The sequence below is a fragment of the Pseudophryne corroboree genome, chromosome 6 (genome assembly GCF_028390025.1).
Source record: "Pseudophryne corroboree isolate aPseCor3 chromosome 6, aPseCor3.hap2, whole genome shotgun sequence".
NCBI classification, from domain to species: Eukaryota; Metazoa; Chordata; class Amphibia; order Anura; family Myobatrachidae; genus Pseudophryne; species Pseudophryne corroboree.
Window position 1 is genome coordinate 456931380 of NC_086449.1, and position 26512 is coordinate 456957891.

At 43.6% G+C, this 26512-nt stretch overlaps 1 protein-coding gene across 2 annotated transcripts in view; it reads right to left on the reverse strand.

Annotated features, from left to right (window-relative positions):
* Nucleotides 1–26512, reverse strand: part of TUBGCP6 (tubulin gamma complex component 6) — a 240780-nt gene that overhangs the window by 96816 nt on the left and 117452 nt on the right. For both annotated transcript variants that reach the window (XM_063927151.1, XM_063927152.1), the window contains exons 7-16: nucleotides 26270–26345; nucleotides 21123–21232; nucleotides 19158–19249; nucleotides 18446–18585; nucleotides 18174–18323; nucleotides 15747–15828; nucleotides 15584–15672; nucleotides 15071–15186; nucleotides 13873–14011; nucleotides 12009–12125 (exon numbers count right to left, since the gene is read on the reverse strand). In XM_063927151.1, coding sequence (XP_063783221.1) covers nucleotides 12009–12125; nucleotides 13873–14011; nucleotides 15071–15186; nucleotides 15584–15672; nucleotides 15747–15828; nucleotides 18174–18323; nucleotides 18446–18585; nucleotides 19158–19249; nucleotides 21123–21232; nucleotides 26270–26345 — 1111 coding nt within the window. The remainder of the gene's footprint in view (nucleotides 1–12008; nucleotides 12126–13872; nucleotides 14012–15070; nucleotides 15187–15583; nucleotides 15673–15746; nucleotides 15829–18173; nucleotides 18324–18445; nucleotides 18586–19157; nucleotides 19250–21122; nucleotides 21233–26269; nucleotides 26346–26512) is intronic.

Consider the following 26512-nt stretch of genomic DNA (forward strand, 5'->3'; position numbering starts at 1 on the left):
CCTAAAAAGGACAACCTTGTCGTCGGTTCCAACTGCGACTTTGGAAAATTCATGATCCACCGGTGTTGTTGGAGTATTGACAGGGAGAGTGCGATGTTCTGCACCAACTGTTCCCTGGATCTCGCTTTTATCAGGAGATCGTCCAGATAAGGAATTATATTGACTCCTTTTTAACGAAGGAAGACCATCATCTCCGCCATCACCTTGGTGAATACCCTCGGTGCCGTGGAGAGTCCGAACGGCAACGTCTGAAACTGGTAATGGCAATCCTGTACTGCAAATGTCAGATATACTGACACCATGAAGTCCCCCCTCTTCCAGACTGGAAATCACTACCCTCAGGCATTCCATCTTGAACTTGAACCTTTTCAGGTAGAGATTCATATTTTTCAGGTTTAAAATCGGTCTGACCGAGCCGTCCGGCTTCGGAACTACGAAGAGGCTTGAATAAAAAACCTTCTCCTTACTGTGCCAAGGGTACCAGGACAATGACCTGATCCTGACATAATTTTTGAATTGCCGTTGTTACTGCCTCTTCCCGGAAGAGAAGCTGGCAAGGTCGATTTGAAAAATCGTCACGGGGGGATGTCTTGAAACTCTAGTTTGTACCCATTGGGCACTATTTGAAGACCCATTGGTCCAGGCCAGATTGAATCCAGATTTGGCTAAAAAGTTTCAGACGTGCTCCCACCCGAGCGGACTCCCGCAAGGGAGCCCCAGCATTATGCTGCAGATTTGGCAGAAGCAGGGGTGGACTTCTGCTCCTGCGATCCGGGAGACGCTGCGGATTTCTTTCCTTTTCCCCTTCCCCTACCTGCAAAAAAAGGGGAGACCTTTGGCCTTTTTGTATTTGTTGGGCCGAAAGGACTGTATGTGAGAGTGATGTGTCTTTTTCGCCGGTGTAGGAGCATAAGGCAAGAATGTCGACTTACCTGCGGTAGCCGCCGAGACTAAGGCATCCAGCCCATCACCAATCAAGGCCTCACCTTTATACGGGAGAGCCTCCATATTTCTTTTGGAATCTGCATCAGCATTCCACTGGCGAATCCACAACGCCCTCCGAGCCGATAGGGGGCTTCGTAACTTCCAACACCTCCTTTATAGCTAAAACATGTTTTGAATGCTTTTTTGCTAACTTAGTACCTATTCCCCTGGAATCACTAGTGTTGACACAGGAATCAGAGTCCGTGTCGGTATCAGTTTGTACTAGTTGTGCAAATTTGTATGTGACCCAGTAAGGTCGGTGTAGATGAAAGGCAGAACTATTAAAAATCACATCTTCAACAGATTATTTTAATTTTCTGTATGAGATTCAGTCCAACCTCTTACTGATATGATTCACACTATCATGTAACCTTTCACCCAGTCAGGCTCTTGGTGTCATATTACACCTCTGTGTCCCTAACATGTCTCCACAGAGTTCCCTGCCACAGACATGTCACACACGTGCACAACCACACCACAGACACTCCGGGACTTATGGGGGGGACAGACCCACAGTAAAATCTGTCAGAGGGACACAGATAGGATTTGCCAGTTCACAACCCAGCGCCAGTAACACAATGTCTGTGAACACAATATGTCCACTGACATGTAGCGCTTTTATAATGTTAATCACACAATTATATAGCACCAAATTCACTGTGGCCCCCCGTTTTGCACCCTGATATTTGTTCAGTAGTGGAGGAGGACCAGCGTTGTCTCTGCAGCCTGAGGAGAGAGAGAAAATGACGCTGAGCAGTGTGCTGGCTGACTGAGGAGGAAGCTCCACTCTTCAATGGTGTGTTTCTCCTAAGCTTTTATGAGGTCACTTTTTATACTGGCAGGGGTAGGACTGTGCCTCAGCAACTTATGCCCCTTATTTATGCCAGTTTCCATAGCTTTCATGCTGCCCAGGGCGCCCATCCCCCCCACTCCTGCACCCTGCAGTGCCTGTGTATGTGTGGGCAACATGGCGCGCTGCGCTCCCGCCAGCCGCGCGGGACCTTTAGCCGTCACTTTCTTGATTGAAGATCTGTCTTCTAACACTCACCTGTCTTCTGACTTCTGGCTCTGTGAGGGGGGTGACGGCGTGCTGTGGGAGTGAGTATCTAGGCACGGCTAGCGTTCAGTTCCCTTCAGGAGCTAATGGTGTCCTGTCAGCCAGAAGCAGAGCCGTGAAACTCTTTAGGAAGTTGGTTCCTACTTCTGCCCCCTCAGTCCCATGAAGCAGGGAGACTGTTGCCAGCAGTTCTCCCTGAAAATAAAAAATCTAACATAAGTCTTTTCAGAGAAACTCAGTAGAGCTCCTCTGGAGTGCGTCCAGTCTGCCTGGGCACATTTCTAAAACTGAGGTCTAGAGGAGGGGCATAGAGGGAGGAGCCAGTTCACACCCTTGAAAAGTCTTAAAGTGCCGATGGCTCCTGCGGAACCGTCTATATCCCATGGTACTGAAGTGGACCCCAGCATCCTCTAGGACGTACGAGAAATGTACATAAGTGACACAATTTATTACAGCGGATCACTCAGGAGAACTAGAACCGTAGTGAGGATTCATTGCTATTGTGCTGAAGGCATTCCCTTACCACTACATTTCCTCCAACCAATGCTAGTCAGGACTACTAAGAACATATCATCTGCAGCTGGCATTCATCACGTTTAATCTGACTTGACTCATTAGCAGTGCCATACGCTTTATTTCATAACAGTGCTAGCTTTGCTTTGAATCTACGGTTTGTGTGATTATCACATGCACAATAAAGCAAATTTTCTTCACTACCGCATTTTGGAGAAATGTCAGTGCTTCATGATAGAATCAGACGGGTTGTGTTTAATTAGATCTAATTCTCCTACGCATTTCTGAACTGAGGCCCTTAACTGTAAGGAACAAATAGGTCACCATAGTGAACAATCAAACATATACACAAGTGTGACATTTTAAGTTCCTATCATTAAATATGTTATTGGTAGCATTGTCAACCAGTTTTTAAGATGCTATGTAATTATTTTATGTAAGATGTGTCCACATTCACTTTTACGCAAATCGCGCCAAATTGCTCCTTTTGGTGCTCCTCAGAATTTGCGACCACACCAAATGTCTTATCTCAAGTATGTGTCTTAATTGCATCACTTAAACGCAACAAAAGTACAATTCAAGGGTACACAGATACGAGCGACCGCAATATGACTCCCACCCCGTATTGTTATACTTAATCTGTGACTTTGTACGCACTACATACCAATTCCTATGTAACAAAAGTACTATTCTGGTGTCTCTGGTACACTGTGAGCATCGCATTGTGTGGCAACCATGTCACTAAGATGCAGAATTTCAGAAAAGTACACATCGCTAACCGCGCTGGAGCATCTAAGTCGCGCTATATGGCACAAAAATGCTAGGTGAATGAGGACACAGCTGTAGCAAGTCACAAGATTTATTTACTTAGTCATCTATTTCTACATTATTTGTAAATAACTCATATTACTGATCCCGTATAATGGACAGAACGCTGCTCCAGTATTACACTCCCACTGTGCACTGCTGCTGGTCTCACTGTTGTTAGAATTGAGTTAATTACACATTCACTCTAGAGCCTAAAAGGGGTGATTGATATTACATGAAAAAAAAACAGATAAAAATCCTCTGGTCATGACAAAAAATAGTTTTCCACCCACAATATATTTTATATTGTAAGGTATTAGGGGGAGGTGGCTATACGGTCATCACAGATGCGTAACATCCTGCAGGAACTTTTGTATCTCAGAAATAACTTGCAATTTCTTCAGAAAAAACAGCACGCTGAAAACTGAACCTTCAGATTACTCATTATTAACCCTTTATCAAAACCATACTGCAAAATCCAGAGCAACTGGGTTAAACAAAAAGTTTTGGCTGGATACTTTAGGCAGGATGTAATAGCGTCCGAGTTTGCCATGCCTTGTAAATGACTGGTGCTTTAAAAAAACCAAACATCCGAGTTCGGCTGACACTATTAAATTCTGCCTTGTATTCTTCCAAATCAAGAAACTTTTATGCCCTATGACAGTTCTCTTCTGAACAGAATTTCTAGCTATAAGCATGGTCTGAACCAAATTGGGGTCGGGATACCGGCGGTCAGCATGCCGACGCCGAGATCCCGGCCACCAGAATGCTGGCAGGGGGGCGAGCGCAACGAAGACCCTGGCGGGCTCGCCACGTTGAGCTACAGGGAAACTGGTTGTGACATTTTGTTTCTGGATGGAGCTCTGTTAAGATATATCCCCAACTAAATGCCTCTTACCAAGGAATCTAAAGTGGAAGTGAACCAAATCAGTAGAGAAGCAGGCTTGCTTTGACCATGGTTTGTCTTGTAAGCTTGGTTATCGGTTTCTATGCAGACCAACAGTAAAATGTAATAGCCTGCAACTTGAAGGCATAGGCAAGATACTAGCTCGTCTGGACGATGTTTTAAAGTGGCTACCATTTAAAAAGCAAAACCAATAAAGTTAAATGGTTGCCACTGATGCCTGCAAGTCGAAGGCTATTATATTTACCCCCAAGTGTCCTCTACAAGGAGCAGAGACATGCCATGCTGAAAGCTTTTAGCTTCCTGGGAGGACAAAGGACAGAGAACTCCTTGATTTAGGTACACTCATTTGTAGGAAGAAACTTCCCATCTGTCGCCTGGCTAATGATCTTATCCAATTCCAAAAAGAATGGACTGTAATGTTTTCTTAGGGGTCTATTCAATGCCTGTTGGATCCTCTCCGATGGAGAGTATCTGACAGTTCAGTATTCAATTAGCGGGCATTTGCCCGCTTCTGACAATGCTGATCTGATTTTTTTTTAAAGTCGGAACAGCATTGTCGAAAACAGGCCAAAAACCTGTTGGAATTGGCCTAATTCGCCGATCCACATGTTTTCCGACATGTCGGAAAAACGGCAACTCCATTGAATAGGTCGAATCCTGATTCGACTTAAAAAGTCGGAAACTGACGTCTTTCTGACTTGATGGCAATTCTGACAGGCATTAAATAGACCCATTAGACTTTACACCCACCTTCTAGACCTTAAACAGGAGGGTACAGTGAAGTACTGAGCACACGGACTAGGATCATTCGTTTTGACCTTTATCACTCACATTGCAATAATAAGAATTTACTTACCGATAATTCTATTTCTCGGAGTCCGTAGTGGATGCTGGGGTTCCTGAAAGGACCATGGGGAATAGCGGCTCCGCAGGAGACAGGGCACAAAAAAGTAAAGCTTTTACCAGATCAGGTGGTGTGCACTGGCTCCTCCCCCTATGACCCTCCTCCAGACTCCAGTTAGGTACTGTGCCCGGACGAGCGTACACAATAAGGGAGGCAATTTGAATCCCGGGTAAGACTCATACCAGCCACACCAATCACACCGTACAACTTGTGATCTAAACCCAGTTAACAGTATGATAACAGAAAGAGCCTCTTAAAGATGGCTCCTTAACAATATAACCCGAATTTGTTAACAATAACTATGTACAGTATTGCAGATAATCCGCACTTGGGATGGGCGCCCAGCATCCACTACGGACTCCGAGAAATAGAATTATCGGTAAGTAAATTCTTATTTTCTCTATCGTCCTAAGTGGATGCTGGGGTTCCTGAAAGGACCATGGGGATTATACCAAAGCTCCCAAACGGGCGGGAGAGTGCGGATGACTCTGCAGCACCGAATGAGAGAATTCCAAGTCCTCTTTTGCCAGGGTATCAAATTTGTAGAATTTTACAAACGTGTTTTCCCCCGACCACGTAGCTGCTCGGCAGAATTGTAATGCCGAGACCCCTCGGGCAGCCGCCCAAGATGAGCCCACCTTCCTTGTGGAATGGGCCTTAACAGATTTAGGCTGTGGCAGGCCTGCCACAGAATGAGCAAGTTGAATTGTGTTACAAATCCAACGAGCAATCGTCTGCTTAGAAGCAGGGGCACCCAACTTGTTGGGTGCATATAGTATCAACAGCGAGTCAGATTTTCTGACTTCAGCCGTCCTTGAAATGTATATTTTTAAGGCTCTGACAACGTCCAACAACTTGGAGTCCTCCAAGTCGCCAGTGGCCGCAGGCACCACAATAGGTTGGTTCAGGTGAAACGCTGATACCACCTTAGGGAGAAAATGCGGACGAGTCCTCAGTTCTGCCCTATCCGAATGGAAGATTAGATAAGGGCTTTTATAAGATAAAGCCGCCAATTCAGATACTCTCCTGGCGGAAGCCAGGGCCAGTAACATAGTCACTTTCCATGTGAGATATTTAAAATCCACCTTTTTCAATGGTTCAAACCAATGGGATTTGAGGAAATCTAAAACTACATTTAGATCCCACGGTGCCACCGGAGGCACCACAGGAGGCTGTATATGCAGTACTCCTTTAACAAAAGTCTGTACCTCAGGAACTGAGGCCAATTCTTTTTGGAAGAATATTGTCAGGGCCGAAATTTGAACCTTAATAGATCTCAATTTGAGACCCATAGACAATCCTGATTGTAGGAAATGTAGGAAACGACCCAGTTGAAATTCCTCCGTCGGAACACTCCGATCCTCGCACCACGCGACATATTTTCGCCAAATGCGGTGATAATGTTTCGCGGTGACTTCCTTCCTTGCCTTAATCAAGGTAGGAATGACTTCTTCTGGAATGCCTTTCCCTTTTAGGATCTGGCGTTCAACCGCCATGCCGTCAAACGCAGCCGCGGTAAGTCTTGAAAGAGACAGGGACCCTGTTGTAGCAGGTCCCTTCTCAGAAGTAGAGGGCACGGGTCGTCCGTGACCAACTCTTGAAGTTCCGGGTACCAAGTCCTTCTTGGCCAATCCGGAGCCACTAGTATTGTTCTTACTCCTCCTCACCGTATAATCTTCAATACCTTTGGTATGAGAGGCAGAGGAGGAAACACATATACTGATTTGTACACCCAAGGTGTTACCAGTGCGTCCACAGCTATTGCCTGTGGATCTCTTGACCTGGCGCAATACTTGTCCAGTTTCTTGTTGAGGCGAGACGCCATCATGTCTACCATTGGTCTTTCCCAACAGTTTACTAGCATGTGGAAGACTTCTGGATGAAGACCCCCCTCTCCCGGGTGAATATCGTGTCTGCTGAGGAAGTCTGCTTCCCAGTTGTCCACGCCCGGGAAGAACACTGCTGACAGTGCTATTACGTGATTCTCCGCCCAGCGAAGAATCTTGGTAGCTTCTGCCATTGCACTCCTGCTTCTTGTGCCGCCCTGTCTGTTTACATGGGCGACCGCCGTGATGTTGTCCGACTGAATCAACACCGGTTTTCCTTGCAGGAGTGGTTCCGCCTGGCTTAGAGCATTTTAGATTGCTCTTAGTACCAGAATGTTTATGTGAAGAGACTTTTCCAGGTTCGTCCATACCCCCTGGAAGTTTCTTCCTTGTGTGACTGCTCCCCAACCTCTCAGGCTGGCGTCCGTGGTCACCAGGATCAAATCCTGTATGCCGAATCTGCGGCCCTCCAATAGATGAGCCTTTTGCAACCACCACAGAAGATATACCCTTGTCCTTGGCGACAGGGTTATTCGCAGGTGCATCTGAGGATGCGACCCTGACCATTTGTCCAACAGATCCCTTTGGAAAATTCTTGCATGGAATCTGCCGAATGGAATTGCTTCGTAAAAAGCCACCATTTTTCCCAGGACTCTTGTGCATTGATGTACAGACACCTTTCCTGGTTTTAGGAGGTTCCTGACAGGTCGGATAACTCCTTGGCTTTTTCCTCGGGAAGAAAAACCTTTTTCTGAACCGTGTCCAGAATCATCCCTAGGAACAGCAGACGTATCGTCGGAAAACAGCTGCGATTCTTGGAATATTTAGAATCCAGTCGTGCCGTCGAAGAACTACTTTAGATAGTGCTCTTCCGACCTCCAACTGTTCTCTGGAACTTGCCCTTTTTAGGTCGTGCAAGTAAGGGATAATTTAGATGCCTTTTTTCTTTGAAGAAACATCTTTTCGGCCATTACCTTGGTAAAAAGGCCCGGGGTGCCGTGGATAATTCAAACGGCATCGTCTGAAACTGATATTGACAGTTCTGTACCACGAACCAGAGGTACCCTTGATGAGAAGGACAAAATTTGGACATGGAGGTAATCCTTGATGTCCAGGGACACCATATAGTCCCCTTTTTTCCGGTTCGCTATCACTGCTCTGAGTGACTTTATCTCGATTTGAACCTTTTATGTAAGTGTTCAAAACATTTTAGATTTAGACTATGTGTCACCAAGCCGTCTGGCTTCAGTACCACAATATAGTGTGGAAAAATAATACCCTTTTCCTTGTCGTAGGAGGGGTACTTTGATTATCACCTGCTGGATATACAGCTTGTGAATTGTTTCCAATGCTGCCTCCCTGTCGGAGGGAGCCGTTGGTAAAGCAGACTTCAGGAACCTGCGAGGAGAAGATGTCTCGACTCTCCAATCTTTACCCCTGGGATAATACTCGTACGATCTAGGGGTCAACTTGCGAGTGATCCCACTGCGCCTGAGACTACCCCCCCACCTTGAGTCCGCTTGCACGGCCCCAGCGTCATGCTGAGGACTTGGCAGACGCGGTGGAGGGCTTCTTTTCCTGGGAAAGGGCTGCCTGCTGCAGTCTACTTCCCTTACCTCTATGTCTGGGCAGATATGACTGGCCTTTTGCCTGCATGCCCTCATGGGAAAGGAAAGATTGAGGCTGAAAAGACGGTGTCTTTTTTAGCTGAGATGTAACTTGGGGTAAAAAAGGTTGGATTTCCCAGCTGTTGCTGTGGTCCCCAGGTCCGATGGACCGACCCCCAAATAACTCCTTCCCTTTATACAGCAATACTTCCATCTGCCGTATGGGATCTGTATCACCTGACCACTGTCGTGTCCCTGACATCTTCTGGGAGATATGGACAACGCACTTATCTTGATGCCAGAGAGCAAATATCCCTCTGTGCATCTCACATACATATATATAGAATGCATCCTATTAAATGCTGTACATGAATAAAATATTTTCAGTCAGGGAATCCGACCAAGCCAACCCAGCACTGCATCTCCAGGCTGATGGCGATCGCTGGTCGCAGTATAACCACCGTATGTGTGTATATACTTTTTAGGATATTTTTCCAGCTTCCTATCAGCTGGCTCCTTGAGGGCGGCCGTATCTGGAGACGGTAACGCCACTTGATAAGCGTGTGAGCGCCTTATCACCCTAAGGGGTGTTTCCCAACGTACCCTAATTTCTGGCGGGAAAGGGTATAACGCCAATATTTGCTATCGGGGTAACCCTACGCATCATCACACACTTCATTTTATTTTATCTGATTCAGGAAAAACTACAGGTAGTTTTTTCACTCCCACATAATACCCTTTCTTGTGGTACTTGTAGTATCAGAAACACGTAACACCTCCTTCATTGCCCTTAACGTGTGGCCCTAATGAGAAATACGTTTGTTTATTCACCGTCGACACTGTATTCAGTGTCCGTGTCTGTGTCTGTGTCGACCGACTGAGGTAAATGGGCGTTTTTTAAAAACCCCTGACGGTGTTTCTGAGACGCCTGGACCGGTCCTAATAGATTGTCGGCCGTCTCATGTCGTCAACCGACCTTGCAGCGTGTTGACATTCTCACGTAATTCTCTAAATAAGCCATCCATTCCGGTGTCGACTCCCTAGAGAGTGACATCACCATTACAGGCAATTTCTCCGCCTCCTCACCAACATCGTCCTCATACATGTCGACACACACGTACCGACACACAGCACACACACCGGGAATGCTCTGACAGAGGACAGGACCCACTAGCCCTTTGGGGAGACAGAGGGAGAGTCTGCCAGCACACACCAAAAACGCTATAATTATATAGGGACAACCTTATATAAGTGTTTCTCCCTTATAGCATCTTTTATATATATACAATATCGCCAAAATCAGTGCCCCCCCTCTCTGTTTTAACCCTGTTTCTGTAGTGCAGTGCAGGGGAGAGCCTGGGAGCCTTCTCTCCAGCTTTTCTGTGAGAGAAAATGGCGCTGTGTGCTGAGGAGATAGGCCCCGCCCCTTTTTCGGCGGGCTCGTCTCCCGCTATTTTTGAAGTTAGGCAGGGGTTAAATATCTCCATATAGCCTCTGTGGGCTATATGTGAGGTATTTTTTGCCTCTAATAAGGTTTTTATTTGCCTCTCAGAGCGCCCCCCCCAGCGCTCTGCACCCTCAGTGACTGTTGTGTGAAGTGTGCTGAGAGGAAAATGGCGCACAGCTGCAGTGCTGTGCGCTACCTTTATGAAGACTCAGGAGTCTTCAGCCGCCGATTTTGGACCTCTTCTCTCTTCAGCGTCTGCAAGGGGGCCGGCGGCGCGGCTCCGGTGACCATCCAGGCTGTACCTGTGATCGTCCCTCTGGAGCTAGTGTCCAGTAGCCAAGCAGCAAATCCACTCTGCACGCAGGTGAGTTCACTACTTCTCCCCTAAGTCCCTCGTTGCAGTGATCCTGTTGCCAGCAGGACTCACTGTAAAGTAAAAAACCTAAGCTAAACTTTCTCTAAGCAGCTCTTTAGGAGAGCCACCTAGATTGCACCCTTCTCGTTCGGGCACAAAATCTAACTGGAGTCTGGAGGAGGGTCATAGGGGGAGGAGCCAGTGCACACCACCTGATCTGGTAAAAGCTTTACTTTTTTGTGCCCTGTCTCCTGCGGAGCCGCTATTCCCCATGGTCCTTTCAGGAACCCCAGCATCCACTTAGGACGATAGAGAAATTACATGCGTATGTATATATATATATATATATATCTGAATGAGAGTGAGGACTGTTTACAGTCATTATGTTATCAGCCTCATCTAGTGGTCAGCACACAAGTACTGCAGCTCAATTGTGAACCTGACAGCCCACCATAGCAAGGTTCTCAGGGTATTCTGGATAATTCCCTGAAGGCATCCATTTTCTTACTTCCCTCATGGTCCCAGCCAGACATGACACATGTGCTCACCCTCAGTATAAAATTCGATGGTGAGTTTCTCATCTCTGAATCTGCCATCTGCTGACAGTTATGTATGCTAGCTGTATTGCTGTACACTCTTGCCAATACTTTGCATATGTTATTTCATGTTGTCTGCACAGTAGATAGTTCATGTTTCTGCATCTTACATGTTATGTTAGCATTGCATCCTATCTCTGCATATTGCAATTGCAATCTATCATTTATTTCTACAGTTTTACCTATTTCCTCTATTGCATAATAAACACCATTCTTCAGATCATCACATGTGATTGGAATTATTGAAAAGTAGAGGTGGTTACACTATCTGTCTGAATTTGGTTAAGAAACATCATAGTGAAGGCAGAACGAGGGTGCTTGGGCACCTAAGCGGTGATGGTGTATATGGTATATATAGCGGTGGTGGTATAAATGAATAATTGTGCAAATGTTTCATGCTTTCTGCACTGTGGATACATTGCTACTTTTTGTGTCCCTTTCTTGTGTAAAATACATAGATCACCTAGTTCATCACTGCTGCAGGTACAGCAGCTTTGTGTACCCATCTCCCTCCCTCCAGTTGTGCTAATCAGTGCAATTAAGGATGATGCAAAGGCTCTAGGGGATCTAATTGGAGCGACAAAAGATGCAGCAGGGTCCGGGGAGCCCGGTGTGCATCTGTGGCTGAGGGACGCTGGAGGAGACAGACCCACATGAAGCCTGTGCAGTAGCGCATCTTGCAGGACAGCTGTGAGAGCCTCGTGGGTTCTATATCTAGCCAGCTCTGGATGGAGGCAGTGCAGAGCAGACTGCTGCCTCTCAAATGTTTGGGGGGTTTCTGAGACCCCCCTTGTCCCCCATTCCGACACCTATGCCACCTTGCCATATTATGTTATGGACATGCTACAAGTTGTTGCCTTACCAATTCACAACTGGTATCAAATAATAGCAATAAGTTGACCTTCAAAAAGTACTCGGACCATAATCAAATATGCTTAACAACAAAAGCAGACACATTTATGTTTTATGGAAAAGTACAAAAAAAAAAAAAAAAGAGACACTAACCTTATCGGTTGGATCCTCTAATGGAGTACTTGAACTAGACACTGCATGAGGTATTTCTGAGTGTGGTAGGTTTATTTCATCTATGGACTGACTCGCTTGATACTGCGCCAACAATTCCTAAAATAAAACTTTCAAGAATTACCATCATTCTTAAATGTGGACAAAAATATTTTCTCTTTGGTGCTTAAAAGCAGGGCCTGACATGCATACCCATACATGTACATATATGCTAGTTCTGCAGGCAGTTTTTTTTTACTCTTCTTGTTCCATTGTGGTGCATTGAAAACATGTTCGCTCATTCGGCCGTCTCAATGGAAATGGACTAACTAAATGCCCAATAGTGGCTATAATGAGTTGTTATGCCATCTTTGTACCCCCCCTCCTCCCCACTCCCATTCATGTTAATTATGCATTCATTTGCAATTGGGTTGCAGACAATATGTACATGTAGTCTGCTACGCCACAGCAATATCAATTGGTTTGCTTCCACAGAGATTCAGATGTCTCGATAGCTATATGATCAAAGCAGGGAGCCCCTGAAATGCCCAGATCCCATGTAGTTATCATTCTGAGACACTTGTAATCAGCTTAATGACAATGGAGTATCTATAATGGGCGCAAGATGTTCAGCGCACACAGGTTCCTGGAACTAGGGAGGAAGACAATGCACACTCATTTTATTATACTTAACCCCCCCATCCACCCAATGGCTGGTGCCGAGACAGAAATCACAGGAAAAATGGTGGAGCAGCCATTTTCCCAGTGATTTTGCATGCACAGTAGAGATGTCTGCGGGAATGAGCCGCAGGCGCCATGTTTCCAAAGACCTGCACATGCACAGTAGCCCCTGGCTCAAAGACAGTCTACACAGCGCTGCGGCCGCGGCCAGAGAGGAGGGGGCCGGTAGGAGACTGAACCTGGGCCCTCTCTTAATACACCCCTGCTTCATGATTAATGGAATTCTGGCATAATCCGCTGCTGGTACTTGGGAGAGTGTTTACTTTATCCATTACCATTATAGTGTGGCTGGTAGTATCAGATTAAGCAGCCAACACCAAACCAACATGAAGCTGGTTTCTACGATCATGGGGAGATTGCAGCTCTCTATACTGGTGATAGATTTCAGGATGTAGAATTCCCCACTGCCTTTCCAATAGGTCCTGAGGATTTTTCATATCAATTCTGGCCTTAGTGTACAGTACACAGATGACACCTCTGTCCTGACCATTATACTTTTTAAACCCCTTTTGGTGTTTAGCGGTGTACATAATACATGAGCAGTTACAACATTCTTTAGAGACCTTGCCCCAGTCCCATTCTTTGGAGTCTCTTTTCTCATATCTATTGCATTGCAAATGTTGGTGTACCTAGAAAAAGATAGATAATTGTGCAACAGGATTCTAATATAAAGAAACATACAAAAATGATAAATTATTACTAAAGGGTATCACGTTTGATAAGAACCACCCCAGGGTGATTGTGTTGTTTTTTTTGAGGAATTTGAGGGATGGGAATAAAGTAATCTATCTTTTGATTATGTATTTTAGCATTCACATTCATTTTAATGGAGTTTCTACATGTATGCACATGTTTAAAACCCCATATGCAATGGTGTTTCTGTATGCATTGCACATGCTGAAACCCACGTTGAAAAGACTGTGAAAGCTCTGAACTGCTTGGTTGCATCAATGAATTAGAATGCATAAACTACAGCCCAACAGCATATAAATGGTACATGGAATGCGATCAGATGCACAAAATGCCTGTGATTTATGTGTATTCTCACCTGCAACAATTATTGATAAGGGGTCTAAAACATTCTATATTACCTTGTAATTCAATGAAAGTACAAATAAGAATATACCTGTATGTGCTTTTCATCATCGAAGAAAAACCTCAAGCGAGCAGTTTGCAGTTTATGGCGCTCAAGTTTCCAGAGAGCTCTCTGCTCTTTCCGAGTGGCTTCTTCTGACAATTGGCTGTAGTGCTCTATGAGTTCCTGTCTGTTGGAGAAAGCACAGGTACAAATGGCTGTCTCTTTTTTATGTGCATGAAGAAAATAAAAAAAAGGAATTAAGCAGTTAACTTGGTCTGTACAGATTGCATTTTAAATAAATAAAAATTAACTAATGGTATTGTTTTCTTTTATTGGAAATCGATATGTGTGGCGTGACATTACAGTGGCACAAATTCATTTGATATCAATACTTGAGAAAAAAATAAGGCTAACATAATGATGGGAGTAAAGTTCTCCTTCCTTACTCTCCACAATGGAATACGGTCCTCTCCCCATCCTAACTGGATGTGGCAATTACAGATCCCAGCCAGAGGGTTATGAAACTCTGCTGTTATTCTAGCTAGACCTGCACAGGACTCCACTATGGCAGAATTCCGGCAGTGACAGCAGCAGCACAATTTGCCATATTGTCTACAAGCCCAAATCACAACGTAACCTGTTCTAGATGTTTATGAGTGCAATCCACGATATATATGACAAATTTGTATATCATAAAGACAATTCACCCCTAGGACAGGAAACGGCATAGAATACCTGTAATGAGCATCATAAGGCGTAAAGTGGCTGATGTATTAAGCCTGGAGAAGTGATAAAGCAGTGATAAGCACAAGGTGATAATGCACCAGAAATCATTAGCATTTGAATAATGACAGTTAGGAGCTGACTGGCTGGTGCATTATCACCTCCCACTTATCACTGCTTTATCCCTCCTCTTTTCCTTCTCCAGGCTTAATACATCTGCCCCAATGTTGCATAAGGGCAACTCTGTATATCATGTGCTCAACATGTGAACATTAAGCAGATGATACATAGACAGCTGCATATGAGGATATTAATAGCACAATATTTCTATTAGTCTGAAGAGATTTCTGGTAGGAAAGCATTTCCATCTAGATTATGTAAACTGCACAAAAAAAAACCCATACACTGATCTGTAACCATATGGTTACAGTTAAAATACTGTATTAATGCACAGGACACAAATGTGAATAACCATTGCATAAAAAACAACCCAGCACATACAGTAATAACTGAAAGCGTGTACCTTGCTTTGTACTCCAGTTCCTCCTCTAATGCTTTTAAACGTTTCTCACGGTCACGCAGCTCCCGGGCATAACTGAAATCATCATCAGCTTCCTCCTGTTTGGCCGCAAGTCGCCTCTGTGTCCAAGTTGAGAAAACAGTTTAAGTGGGTGACATTATAGCTCTCTTTTACCTTCCAATCATAGTACAAGTTTCTAGATTCAAAGAGCAGTTTGTAATAAACACCAAAGCAAATGCAGAACTGCCTAACTTTCCCATGCAAGTGTAACAAATATGACAACTAAGAAGTCTGATTATCTGCTATGTTTTTCTTACGTAAAAGACAATTTTAGTGTCAACTAATGACATAAGATGGCTTTTTTTAGTCTTTTAATATGTAATGCTGAGACAATCATGTCTAGTGAAACATGGCGGATTCCTGGAAATACTATATTTCTGCTCCACTCTACTTCAGTACATAATGTATAATCAGCGCATCAAGATAGCGTATTGTATCACCAAATTCACACAATACCGCTTGTTCTTTCTCGTATTGTTCTTTTAGCTTCATAAACTGTTCCCTCTTTTTAGTGTTCATGGAGATTTTCTCTGCCAACTGCTGATCTGTATAAAGAACAGTGAAAAATGAAACATGGAATAACAAGAGCTGTGATGGTGCTTGTGGAAAAGAATCTAACCTTTAAATCTTTCTAGGAGTTTCTCTGTTGTTTCCCGAGCTTCAAGAAATAGGTCCTGTTGAGCAATTTTTGCTTGTAAATCCTAAACACAAAGCGTAAAGCATTATTGTGAAGCCGCAGCTCATCACAAGAGTACAGTTTCTTGCTGCCTCACATATAGCGCGAATTGGTGGGGGTGCATTTCTGTTTTTGTTCAGTGATGACAAAAGTTTGAAACTGTGAGAATTGTTAACTTATTTTTTATAAGACAACGTACAAAATTGTGGCTAATCTTAATGCGAAAACAAAAAGTGGCCATATACATTGTGATAAAGACTGGTTTCTTTCTTTTTCGCAGTTAGCCAGCTCTCGCGACGCCTGGGACAAAAAATGATCAAAATACTCTTTTAGATTGAAGAAAAAAGCAGATCACCATTATCTGTCAGTGTGTATTCATGGTGTACAACAGTGGTTCCCCAAGAGCGGTCCTCAAGGAACACACAGTCCAGGTTTTGAGGATATCCATGCTTAGACACAGATGGCATCGTTAGTACCTCAGTCAGTTTGATTATACCAACTGTGCACATGCAGGTTTATCCCTAACTGCTGCGTTTCCTTAAGGACCGCGTTTGGGAACCACTGGTCTACAGCACTAAGGCTTCAGTCATGCAGCAGAGACCTGGAAGCTTGTCCCATGGTCTGAACAAATCTGTACAATATGGACACTACAGTTGTTGCTGAACTGGACATCTGTCCTGTTGCCTGGTGCTCGCTTCTACAATTTGACGGATAGGCAGGGGCGTAGCCAGAAATGTGTCTACCTTTCATTTTAGAATACATTACAATGAGCAGGTCCAGGGGCATACCTAGAAATATTGCAGGCCCCAAGGCAAACGTTTATAATGGCCTCTATGCATCACCCAATGGTGAAAAATGTATATAACACATGTAACTTTGGCAGGGAAGGTGGGCCCCCCTCAGCTCTGGGCTCCATAGCAGCTGCACTCCCTGCACCTATGGTAGTTACGCCCTTGCGGATAAGATAAAGTGTGTCTAAGATTCACAAGCATGAAATGGCAAATTCTTCTTCTTTATTCACATAAACATTCAAGGCTACCAAGGACAGATTTTTCATATTACGGGGGACTCTGATACGCATATGGGAAAGAAAATCACTATGTAATGCAATCCAAACACAATAGCATAAAGCCGAAAAGCTAATCAAAATGAATCAAATTCCTTATTGAGAATTCTGGTAAATGCGGTTGAAAGGTTACTACAATATACTAAACTGGATAATAAGGAATCACTTCATCAGATTTATCATATGATATACAATAGCGTGTGGGCAGAATTAGCCAGTAAGATACAATATATAGTGCTATCTACATTGCACAAGTTATAGGGTCTTTAAATGTAAAATCAAAAGCTATTTTTTCAGTCCCAACAAAATTGTTACATCTTTTTAGATGGATTCCTATCTTTAGGGGTAAAAGTTTTCACCAGAACCTCATTTAAGGTTTACCTTACATGACAGCTAAACAGTTATGCTTTCTTACACAACATTATTTTCCCAGATCACTGAATGTATTCAGAGCAAAATATAAAATCAATAGTCAACAATTGCAACATAGTAGCAGTCTAAGTAGAAGTTAAACAAGTCAGCCTGAAAACATTGTTTTGCATTTTGAGTACAAGAGATAATGAATAAGTCAGGGGTAGTGATAGATTTTGCGTCTAGACTATTTCACTGGCTGCGGACATTGGCAATGTAATCTATGTCCAACATGCTGAGTATAATGGTGCCCATACACTTGTGAGATATTAGGTGCTATCCTTCGATTTCGACTTAATCTGAGAGAGAAATCAAAGGATTGTATGCAAATTTTAGGTACCTTGAGACGCGATGCACGGGTACGCTGTCTCAAGATAGTATGTACTGCACTTAATATTTCTTGCATCGCAGTGCGATCACTTGTGGTTTTAAAACCACATGCGATATATAGCACAGCGATGTGTGATGGGCACACGCAGGGAGCGGCCAGAGGCCGCTCCCACTCGGCGGTGACGCGCCAATCACGTGATTACCATGCAATCTCTCGCATGATCGCATGGTAATCACTTTGGCAGTTCAGGTAAACTGCCGGTGCGATGCCCCGCGATTTCGTGTTGCGGGGCATCACACAAGTGTATGGGTACCATAAGAGTGTCGTCTTGTTTGTAGTTTATTGATGTTCACATGACTCTTGCATGATATGCACTGGAGCAACACCCTGTTGTATAATTTCCAGCTATTTCATATTGTCACATATTTTATGGGACAAATTTAAACATTTCAAGACATACTAGGACCGTTAATAAGGAAAATATTTTCTATTAAATATTCCAAGTTTCTGTACAAAATGTCAGACGGCTGCAGAACAGGCATATGGACTGAATTTGGGTTACCTTCTCCTGTTTGCTGATGCTGCTATACCGTGCAATTCTATCCATTCGAGCTACATAGATGGCGCAGTCTTTTCTCATTTCTTTCAGTTCTTCTAAGGAAAATGTAACAGATATTCGTGGTACTGGGATATCAGACCAGCAAATGTAATGCTGCATAAAAAAATGAATAGAGAAAATACATAAATAGTCTAAATAATTCAATCTCTATTTGGCCTCTCCACTTGTATAAGTGCAGCTTACAGAGCCTACTGACATTTGGGCTTGGCACCTACCCTAGGGCAGCACAGCTTCATTAGGTTAATGGTCTTCCCACAGATGTATATTTCATTAGCTAAGTGCTTCAAAAACACAGGCACACAATCTTCCACTTCTTTTGAGACCAAAATATATCCATGATTCCAGTAGCGTTTATCTGATAGAAAAATGACTTGTATTATAAATTATACAGTACGACGCACAATATAGGGCCTAATTCAGACCTGATCACTAGCAGGCGATTTTTGCACTGCTGCAATCAGATAGTCGCCGCCTACAGGGGGAGTATTTTAGTTGTGCAAGTGTGCGAACACGTGTAGCAGAGCTGTACAAACAGATTTTGTGCAGTGTCTGCACAGCCCAGGACTTACTCAGCCGCTGCGATCGCTTCAGCCTGCTCAGAACCGGAATTGACGTCAGACACATGCCCTACAAATGCCTGGACATGCCTGCATTTTTCCAAACATTCCCAGAAAACGGTCAGTTGCCACCCACAAACGCCTTCTCCCTGTCAATCTCCTTGCGAACGCCGGTGCCAATGGATCCTTCGCACAAACCCATCGCTGAGCGGCGATCTGCTTTGTACCTGTGCGACGCGCCTGCGCATTGCGGTGCATAAGCATGTGCAGTTTAGACCTGATCAGCCGCTGTATGAAAATGCAGCCTAGTGATCAGGTCTGAATTAGCCCCAATATATTACATACAAAAATAAGAGGCATAGTACTGTACCTCTATACCCCAGGAAGTCTTCATTGGCCTGGATCATGAATTCTCTACAAACATCTCTTAGTACACCGCTGTAGACCCAATCATAGATAACCCTGCACAAACAAGCATGTTTTGATAACTGCAACTACAAATAAACATACAACACATATACACACACAACAAACAGATAATCAAACTGGAAGAGAGTTACTATGCAGCAACATTGTGTTCTCCTAGTTGCAAGACAAGACTTTACTTACCTTACTTTTAAATCTTCCTCTCTAAGGGCCTGATTCTGAGGTGGATGAAATGTCAAAGTATGTCCAAATCAGAGGTGGACGCAAAGCCAAAGTTTGGGGATTTGAGACTTTTTTTTGGGACCTGTGCATGCATCAGACCTAAGCGTCAAGTTTGATTACAGATGGCAGTCGCAGTGAGGATTTGAAGGTCAGTGAGAATTTGTGGAGGGGGGCGAGTCAAATGTAGACGTGTCACTAGTCTGTGACTGCATCTGTGTACGCAGTTACAATGGCTTCGGTGACTTACTTCCCACGGGCATTCTGAGCAATCGGCTGCTTTGTATGCAAGCAGCGGAATACAGACTCCATCGTGAGCACTTCTGTACAAATGTGCGCGGCTATGAGATTAGCATATTTTCACAGAACCGCTGCATATGGAATTGCAGTTATGACAGGATTTACTCTCACCTTTGAATCAGGCCCAGAGACCATTGTAAATAATATCTGTGTAAACGGAGCTTGCGGACATCAGAATACACTAATTATGCAGTAGAGATGCTTCATTGTTCTATTCCTGACAAAATGTATCACTTGAAGTCCCCCTTTGTGCTCCATTTGCAGCCGCAGCACAACCTGAGATCAAGGATGTGTCAGGAATCACATCATCACAGCCTACTCAGTCAGTTATCCTTGCAGCTCTAGCAAGAGTGCAGGTGACAGTGGAAACCACTCCAGACCTGCGTGTCATTGTCATTCTGTGCATCACTATTAGTCCCCATCAGTGTGAGACAATCATTATAAATGTGAGAATGTATGTCTGCGTGCACGTCTGTATTAAGGAATAGATTACGTTTTAAACAATAAAATGTGTATAATAAAGTATAATCTACCCCTTACTTTCAATTATTAAGGAAATAAAAATTTACCTCACAAATCTGTAAGATGTGTAAAAGCACTCTGCCTGAGGCTGTACTATGGCTGTAACTATACCCCATCCCGTTAACAAAAAGACCAGACGACAACACATTTTCTGGCGCAGACGTAACCCCAAGGAGAAAAGGAATATAATCCAGACACATAATAGTCGTGAGATTGAAGCTATTAAATAACACTAGACTTATATAAAGCCTTGTTTCACCTATTTCAGGTGAGCATATTGCCAATTATCTTTCCTTTTTTTCCGTTTTATGTGATATTTCACAGAATTATGTGTTACTCTAAGAAGTGTGCTCCCTAGTCTAAAATCTCCAACTACTTGTAGGCAGTTGTGGATTTGTTTTACTTTACAGGTACACACTACATTCTCCTCAAGACTCCTCCTGCACTGGAGAATTTCCAATCTTTGCCCCATCAGTAAAATATATGCTTCCATGGCTGAGGAAAAAAACTGCATTATTATTATTTCAAAAATATGCTGTTAATAAAACTTTCAAATAAAAACTGTTCATCTGCAATATAAAGGCTGTGCCTGCTTCTCATATGTGCTGTCCGTATCTCAGTGTGATCCATCAACACTTGGAGTAAACTATGTACAACTGTCATAAGTGATACCAGACAGACTGATCAATTGTATATTAATTATCTCCCAACATTCTAGATTGGAGAATTGTGATAAGTTAGTCCCCATAACCCATCTCCCTATATCATGGCCAAACTGCCTTCTGACACACTAATTTTGAGCAAAGCCATCTTCCTTGTCAAAAAGACCACACCCTTGTTGAATTCATACAATTGGAAGCAGCCCTACCTTGTATATGGCTCACAACTTGATTTTAACAATGATAACAAGACTGGGTAGTTTTCATTGCTGCTGTTTTCAAGAGATTCTTTGTATAAATATGATAGTAACTTCACTCCCTGAAAAACAAACAAAAAACCCATACAGGATTACATTTGGGGATGCATAAATAAAATGTACAGATGTGTCCTCTTACAACTTTGCTCCATGCGCTACAATCCGCATTACACATAACGCATGAGTACCGTGTGACTCGGTAGCGCTGAGCGTCTTTTTCCGCAAAAATGCGTCTTAGCCGCAATGCAATGCAATAGGATGCACAAGCAGCTTAAAATTATATGCAGCATGCCTATATTGAGTGTGTGACTGCGACTGTTTTTGCATACAAAATGCTATGCTACAGTGTTTTAGTGGAAAACACTGTAACGTTTCATTTCGGATGCAGATAGAGCAGCTTTTACACAGAATATAGGCATGCCGCATATCATTTTAATCAGAAGTTGTTTGTGCGTCCTATTACATTACATTGTGTCTAAGACGCATTTGCACAGGAACATATGCAAAAAAAGACGTTCGTCTCTACAGAGTCCCACCACGGCACGAAGGGTTGAAGGGCTGTTTAGCGTGACTGCAGCAAGGATGTACGGGGACACATCTGTAGGCTGAAGAGCAGTAGTCCCTTATATGATTAAGAGAAATAGATTTATTTATACCATAGATTGGTTCTCTGGACATCAGCTTGTTAACTAGCCAAGACCAGAGGAGAGTATAGGAAAGAAAAGAACTAAACATTCAAAACCAGTCAAACAAATGTTCCAAGAAAAGCTAAATATAATAGATGCTCTGGAGCAGGGGTGGCCAAAAGGTAGATTGCGATCTACCGGTAGCTCGCAGAGCACCCGCCAGTAGATTGCGACCAACTTTACTAAACGTAACCAGCTCCCAGTAATGCGGCACCCCGGTGATGTCATGATGTCACCCGCAAGCTGTGAGGAGCCCACTGTCGGTGCTTCTCTTCCTTCGACTGCCTGGCCTGCCTGTCATGGCATGCTGTCATAGGGAGCTGCTGTTCCGCCTGGCTTCCTGCTCGGAAGGTAGTGTTTGGCGGAGTTATTGAAGTGTTATATGGGATAGGGGGAGAGAGAAGGAGCGGGGTCTGAGACAATTAAATATAGATTTTTTTGTGAGAGACAATTATTTTTTACTAGTATGGGGCAATTTTACTACTGTGTAGGGGCAATGAATTTTTACTACGGTGCGGGGGCAATTTGTTTTTACTACTGTGTGGGGCCAATGTGTTTTTACTCCTGTGTTGGGACAATGTGTTTTTACTCCTGTGTGGGGGCCAATGTAATTTTACTCCTGTGTGGGGGCCAATGTGTTTTTACTCCTGTGTGGGGGCCAATGTATTTTTACGCCTGTGTGGGGGTCAGTGTGTTTTTACTACTGTGTGGGGGCCAATGTGTTTTTACTACTGTGTGGGGCCAATGTGTTTTTACTACTGTGTGGGGGCCAATGTGACTGAGGTTTTTACTTGTGGGGAGACAATTTGTGATTTCGGGTGAGACAGCCCCTACACCCTGTGCAGTGAGGTCACACATCCTTTTTGTTATGCTTCACCCCCTTTTTGGGCATGCGTATGTGGCGCACACTTTTGTCCCACCTAGGTAGATCACGAAAGCTTTTCAGCTTTCAAAGTAGATTGCCAACTCCAAAAGTCTGGCCACCCCTGCTCTGGAGCATAAGGGAGAACATCCAGCGTTCATTAAGGCATTCACACAAATTGTGACACTGGAGAAATTACGAGGTCGTCTAAAATCTGTCCTCATGGGAGGGAATATTCAAGCAGCATGCAGAAAACAGCAACCCAAAATTTTCATCAATGGATGCAAAGGTATCAAACTGATAGAACTTTGCAAAAGTGTGAACAGAGAACCAGGTAGCTGCCTTGCAGTCCTGTACCGCAGGTGTCCCATGTCTTGCCACCTACAAAGCACCCAGTGACCTAGCAGAGAGGGTACCAATATCTTGCAAAATGGAATACCAGAGTAAGCCCATCGTATTGTAGATGAGATCCATCCTTCAATCGTTTGTCTAGTAGCTAGTCAGCCTCTTAACTCAAAATCAAACAAAAAGATAATTTTGTATGCTTGCTCTCTCTTGTTCTGTGAACAAAAATCTGTAGAACTCTGATTACATCAAGAGTGTGAAGAGCAATTTCTTCAGAATCCTTAGGTAATGCTAGAACAACAATTTCTTGATTCGTGTGGAATCGTAAAACACTTTTAGCTGAAAAGACTGTTCTGTCATAAGAATAGCTATGTCAGAATGAAAAACTAAAGAGGGAGGGTTTGCAGGAAAGAGCTGCAATCTCAGACAGACACTCTCCTGTCTGAAGAAATAGCAAGCAAAAAAATTAACTGCAGTACAAAAACTTAATGTCAACTGAATGCAAAAGGTTCAAATTGAGATATCTATATTCCCTTGAGAACTAACTTTAGGTCCCAGGGAACAAAGGGAGGTTGTATGAGCATCACCCATGAAGAAAGATCTGAAGAGACTGAAGAGAAATACGTTCCTTATTGAAAAAGGCTGACTGACTCAATTCTCTGTTAGTTAAAATGTTGGGTCTGAGTTCAAAACCCTCCTGTAAAAAGGAGAGTAAACAAGAAAGATGAAAAGTGGATGTTGCAAAACTGTTTTTTTTTTTTTTTACACCAAGATATATACACTTTCCATACCCAATGATATATCCTAGCTAAAGATGGTTTCTTGGCTTTTCATCATGGTTTGGAATCTATGGGAACCAGAATGACCACTGCTTTTTATCTTATTTTTTTTTCACACCCTTGGAACTGGAGGGAAAGGATAAATTAGTGGATAGCTCCAAAACACCATCATGCATCTTTTAAGAAAGCGTTTGGCCCCCTGGATCTGGAACAATATTTGTCCACTTTGTGATTCAGCCTGGATGCCATCATATCAACATCCGGCTGACCCCACATGCTCACTAACATGTAAAAGACCTCAGGGTGTAGGGACCATTCTCCAGAATTAATGTCCTGATGACTCAAGTAGTCCGGCTCCCAACTTATCACACCCGATATAAATACTGCTGCAAAGGCCGGAATGTGCTTTTCTACTCATATCAGGATGTGACTGTCTTAGTACATTACCTGTGCACTTTCTGTGCCATCTTGAAGATTTAAGAAGGCCATGTCCGTAGCACTGTTTCATAGGACCTTTAGCAGATGGTCCTTAAGTATGGACTGGGCTGCTGTACGATGGTTCACAATAAATGGGCAATATTAAATAGTTTTTTCACTGGCAACAAGTAGATGGTGCTCAACAGAGCTATTCAATTGTTGCTCCATACAGGCGCGATCAGCTGCCGGTGCCTGCATTTCAGCTCCCACCACCAGGGGTAGCGTGCTAAAATAAGCAAAACATGACCTGTTTGGGCACTGAAATGGGGATTTTCGCATTGTACCCATTAGTTTGGTCGGGTTTAGTTGCTTTACACGGATAAACCCAAACTCTCTAGTTGTGACAACCGCAATAATTAAGCACAATTGAATATCGCCTCCCCCATCTCCTGCCACTATAGACAGGAGATCGGGTGCGATAAACAATTCAATATCGCCCAAAGAGTCCCAGCGCATTATTTGGGAGGTCTTATTCTACTGGAGACCAATGACCCTTACTTCTGGCATGCACAACCCCTACTCCCAAACCCTTGAGACTGACATAGTTGGTGACAATGATCCAATTCCAAATGTTAAATTGTCGGCCCTTGTTGAGGTTGTTGATCTTTAATCACCACAGAAGATGATGTTGTGTTGCTGTGGATGACAGACGAATAATCAGAGACTTAGTTATAAGTGTGATTTGTTCCATTTAGATAGAGGAGTATATTCAATAAGTGTTGGATCCATTCCGACATGCATTTGTCGGAATGGATCCGACAGCCCTATTCAATGAGCGGCCAAATCAGACTGTCGGATTTGGCCATTCCCTCCAATCTGTGCTGCTGCTGTCAGCAGCTACCCGTGTGTGAGATCACAGGGAGCTGCTGGAGACAGCCACACAGCCGCATTAAGTGCCGGCCGGGGAGCGCTGCCAGGAGAGAGGTGCCTGGCCGGGAGGACGTCAGAGAGGAGCCGTGTCTTCCAGCGTCCGCGGCTCCAGCTGCCCCCGCTGTTAAGCAATCTCTCTCCCTCGCCCCGGGAATTCCCGGCTTGTCGGAAAAAAACAGCTAATATTGAATAGGTCGGAACCCCTTCAGACTTAAATATTTAGGAAGCTGCCGTCTTTCCGACAAGACGGCAGCTTCCGACAGCCATTGAATACACCCCAGAATCTCCGTTTGAAAGATTCTGGTAATTGTAAATGTCTATACAATTACTTGGTAATTGTGTAAAATTGCATGACCTTAAAAGTTAATACTAACTTGCTAGCGCTATCATGCACGAGCGGATGGACACACGCACACACCTATATATATATATATATATATATATATATATATATATATAATGGGATTTTAATACCTACAGGTAAATCCTTTTCTCTTAGTCCGTAGAGGATGCTGGGGACACCATAAGAGCCATGGGGTATAGACGGGATCCGCAGGAGACATGGGCACTTTAAGACTTTGAAAGGGGTGTGATCTGGCTCCTCCCTCTATGCCCCTCCTCCAGACTCCAGTTATAGGACCTGTGCCCAGGGAGACGGACATTTCCAGGAAAGGATCACATACCAGCTCACACCTCAAACACGCCGTACAACATGGCATTTAACAGAACTCCAGTCAACGGCATGAACAACGTCAGCAACAGGCTGACTATAACATAACACAATACGTATAGCGGATCTGAGGCTTTCACACTGCCAAATGAACCGGTTCCGAACCGTGTAGGATCCTTCTTTTTACACGGGTTGAAATACCGGGTTGTTTGACACGGTAAATTCATAATGGCGCTTTCACACTGCACCTCAAACCGGGTTGACACGGCTCAAATTCGGCAATATACCGGGTTATTTTTGCGATGTGAAAGGGGTATAAGTAACTTCCAGTTACTTTGGAACAGAGGTAAGAAAAAAAAAAACAGGAAAAACCCTGCACCAGTATTTGAAATATATGAGGTTGTACTCACTGTGGGAAAAGTAGTATTGCTCCCCCTACTGACTCCTGTGGCAAATGTGCCAACACAGCAAAGTTCAGCCAAATACCTTAGGGAATTAAAAAACAAACAAATATAAACACAGATGAAAATAGAAGGAGAAATGATAGATAGATAGATAGATAGATAGATAGATAGATAGATAGATAGATAGATAGATAATTTTTTTCAGAATTAAACTCAATATGCTATGTATTTAAATAAACTGGATAGATT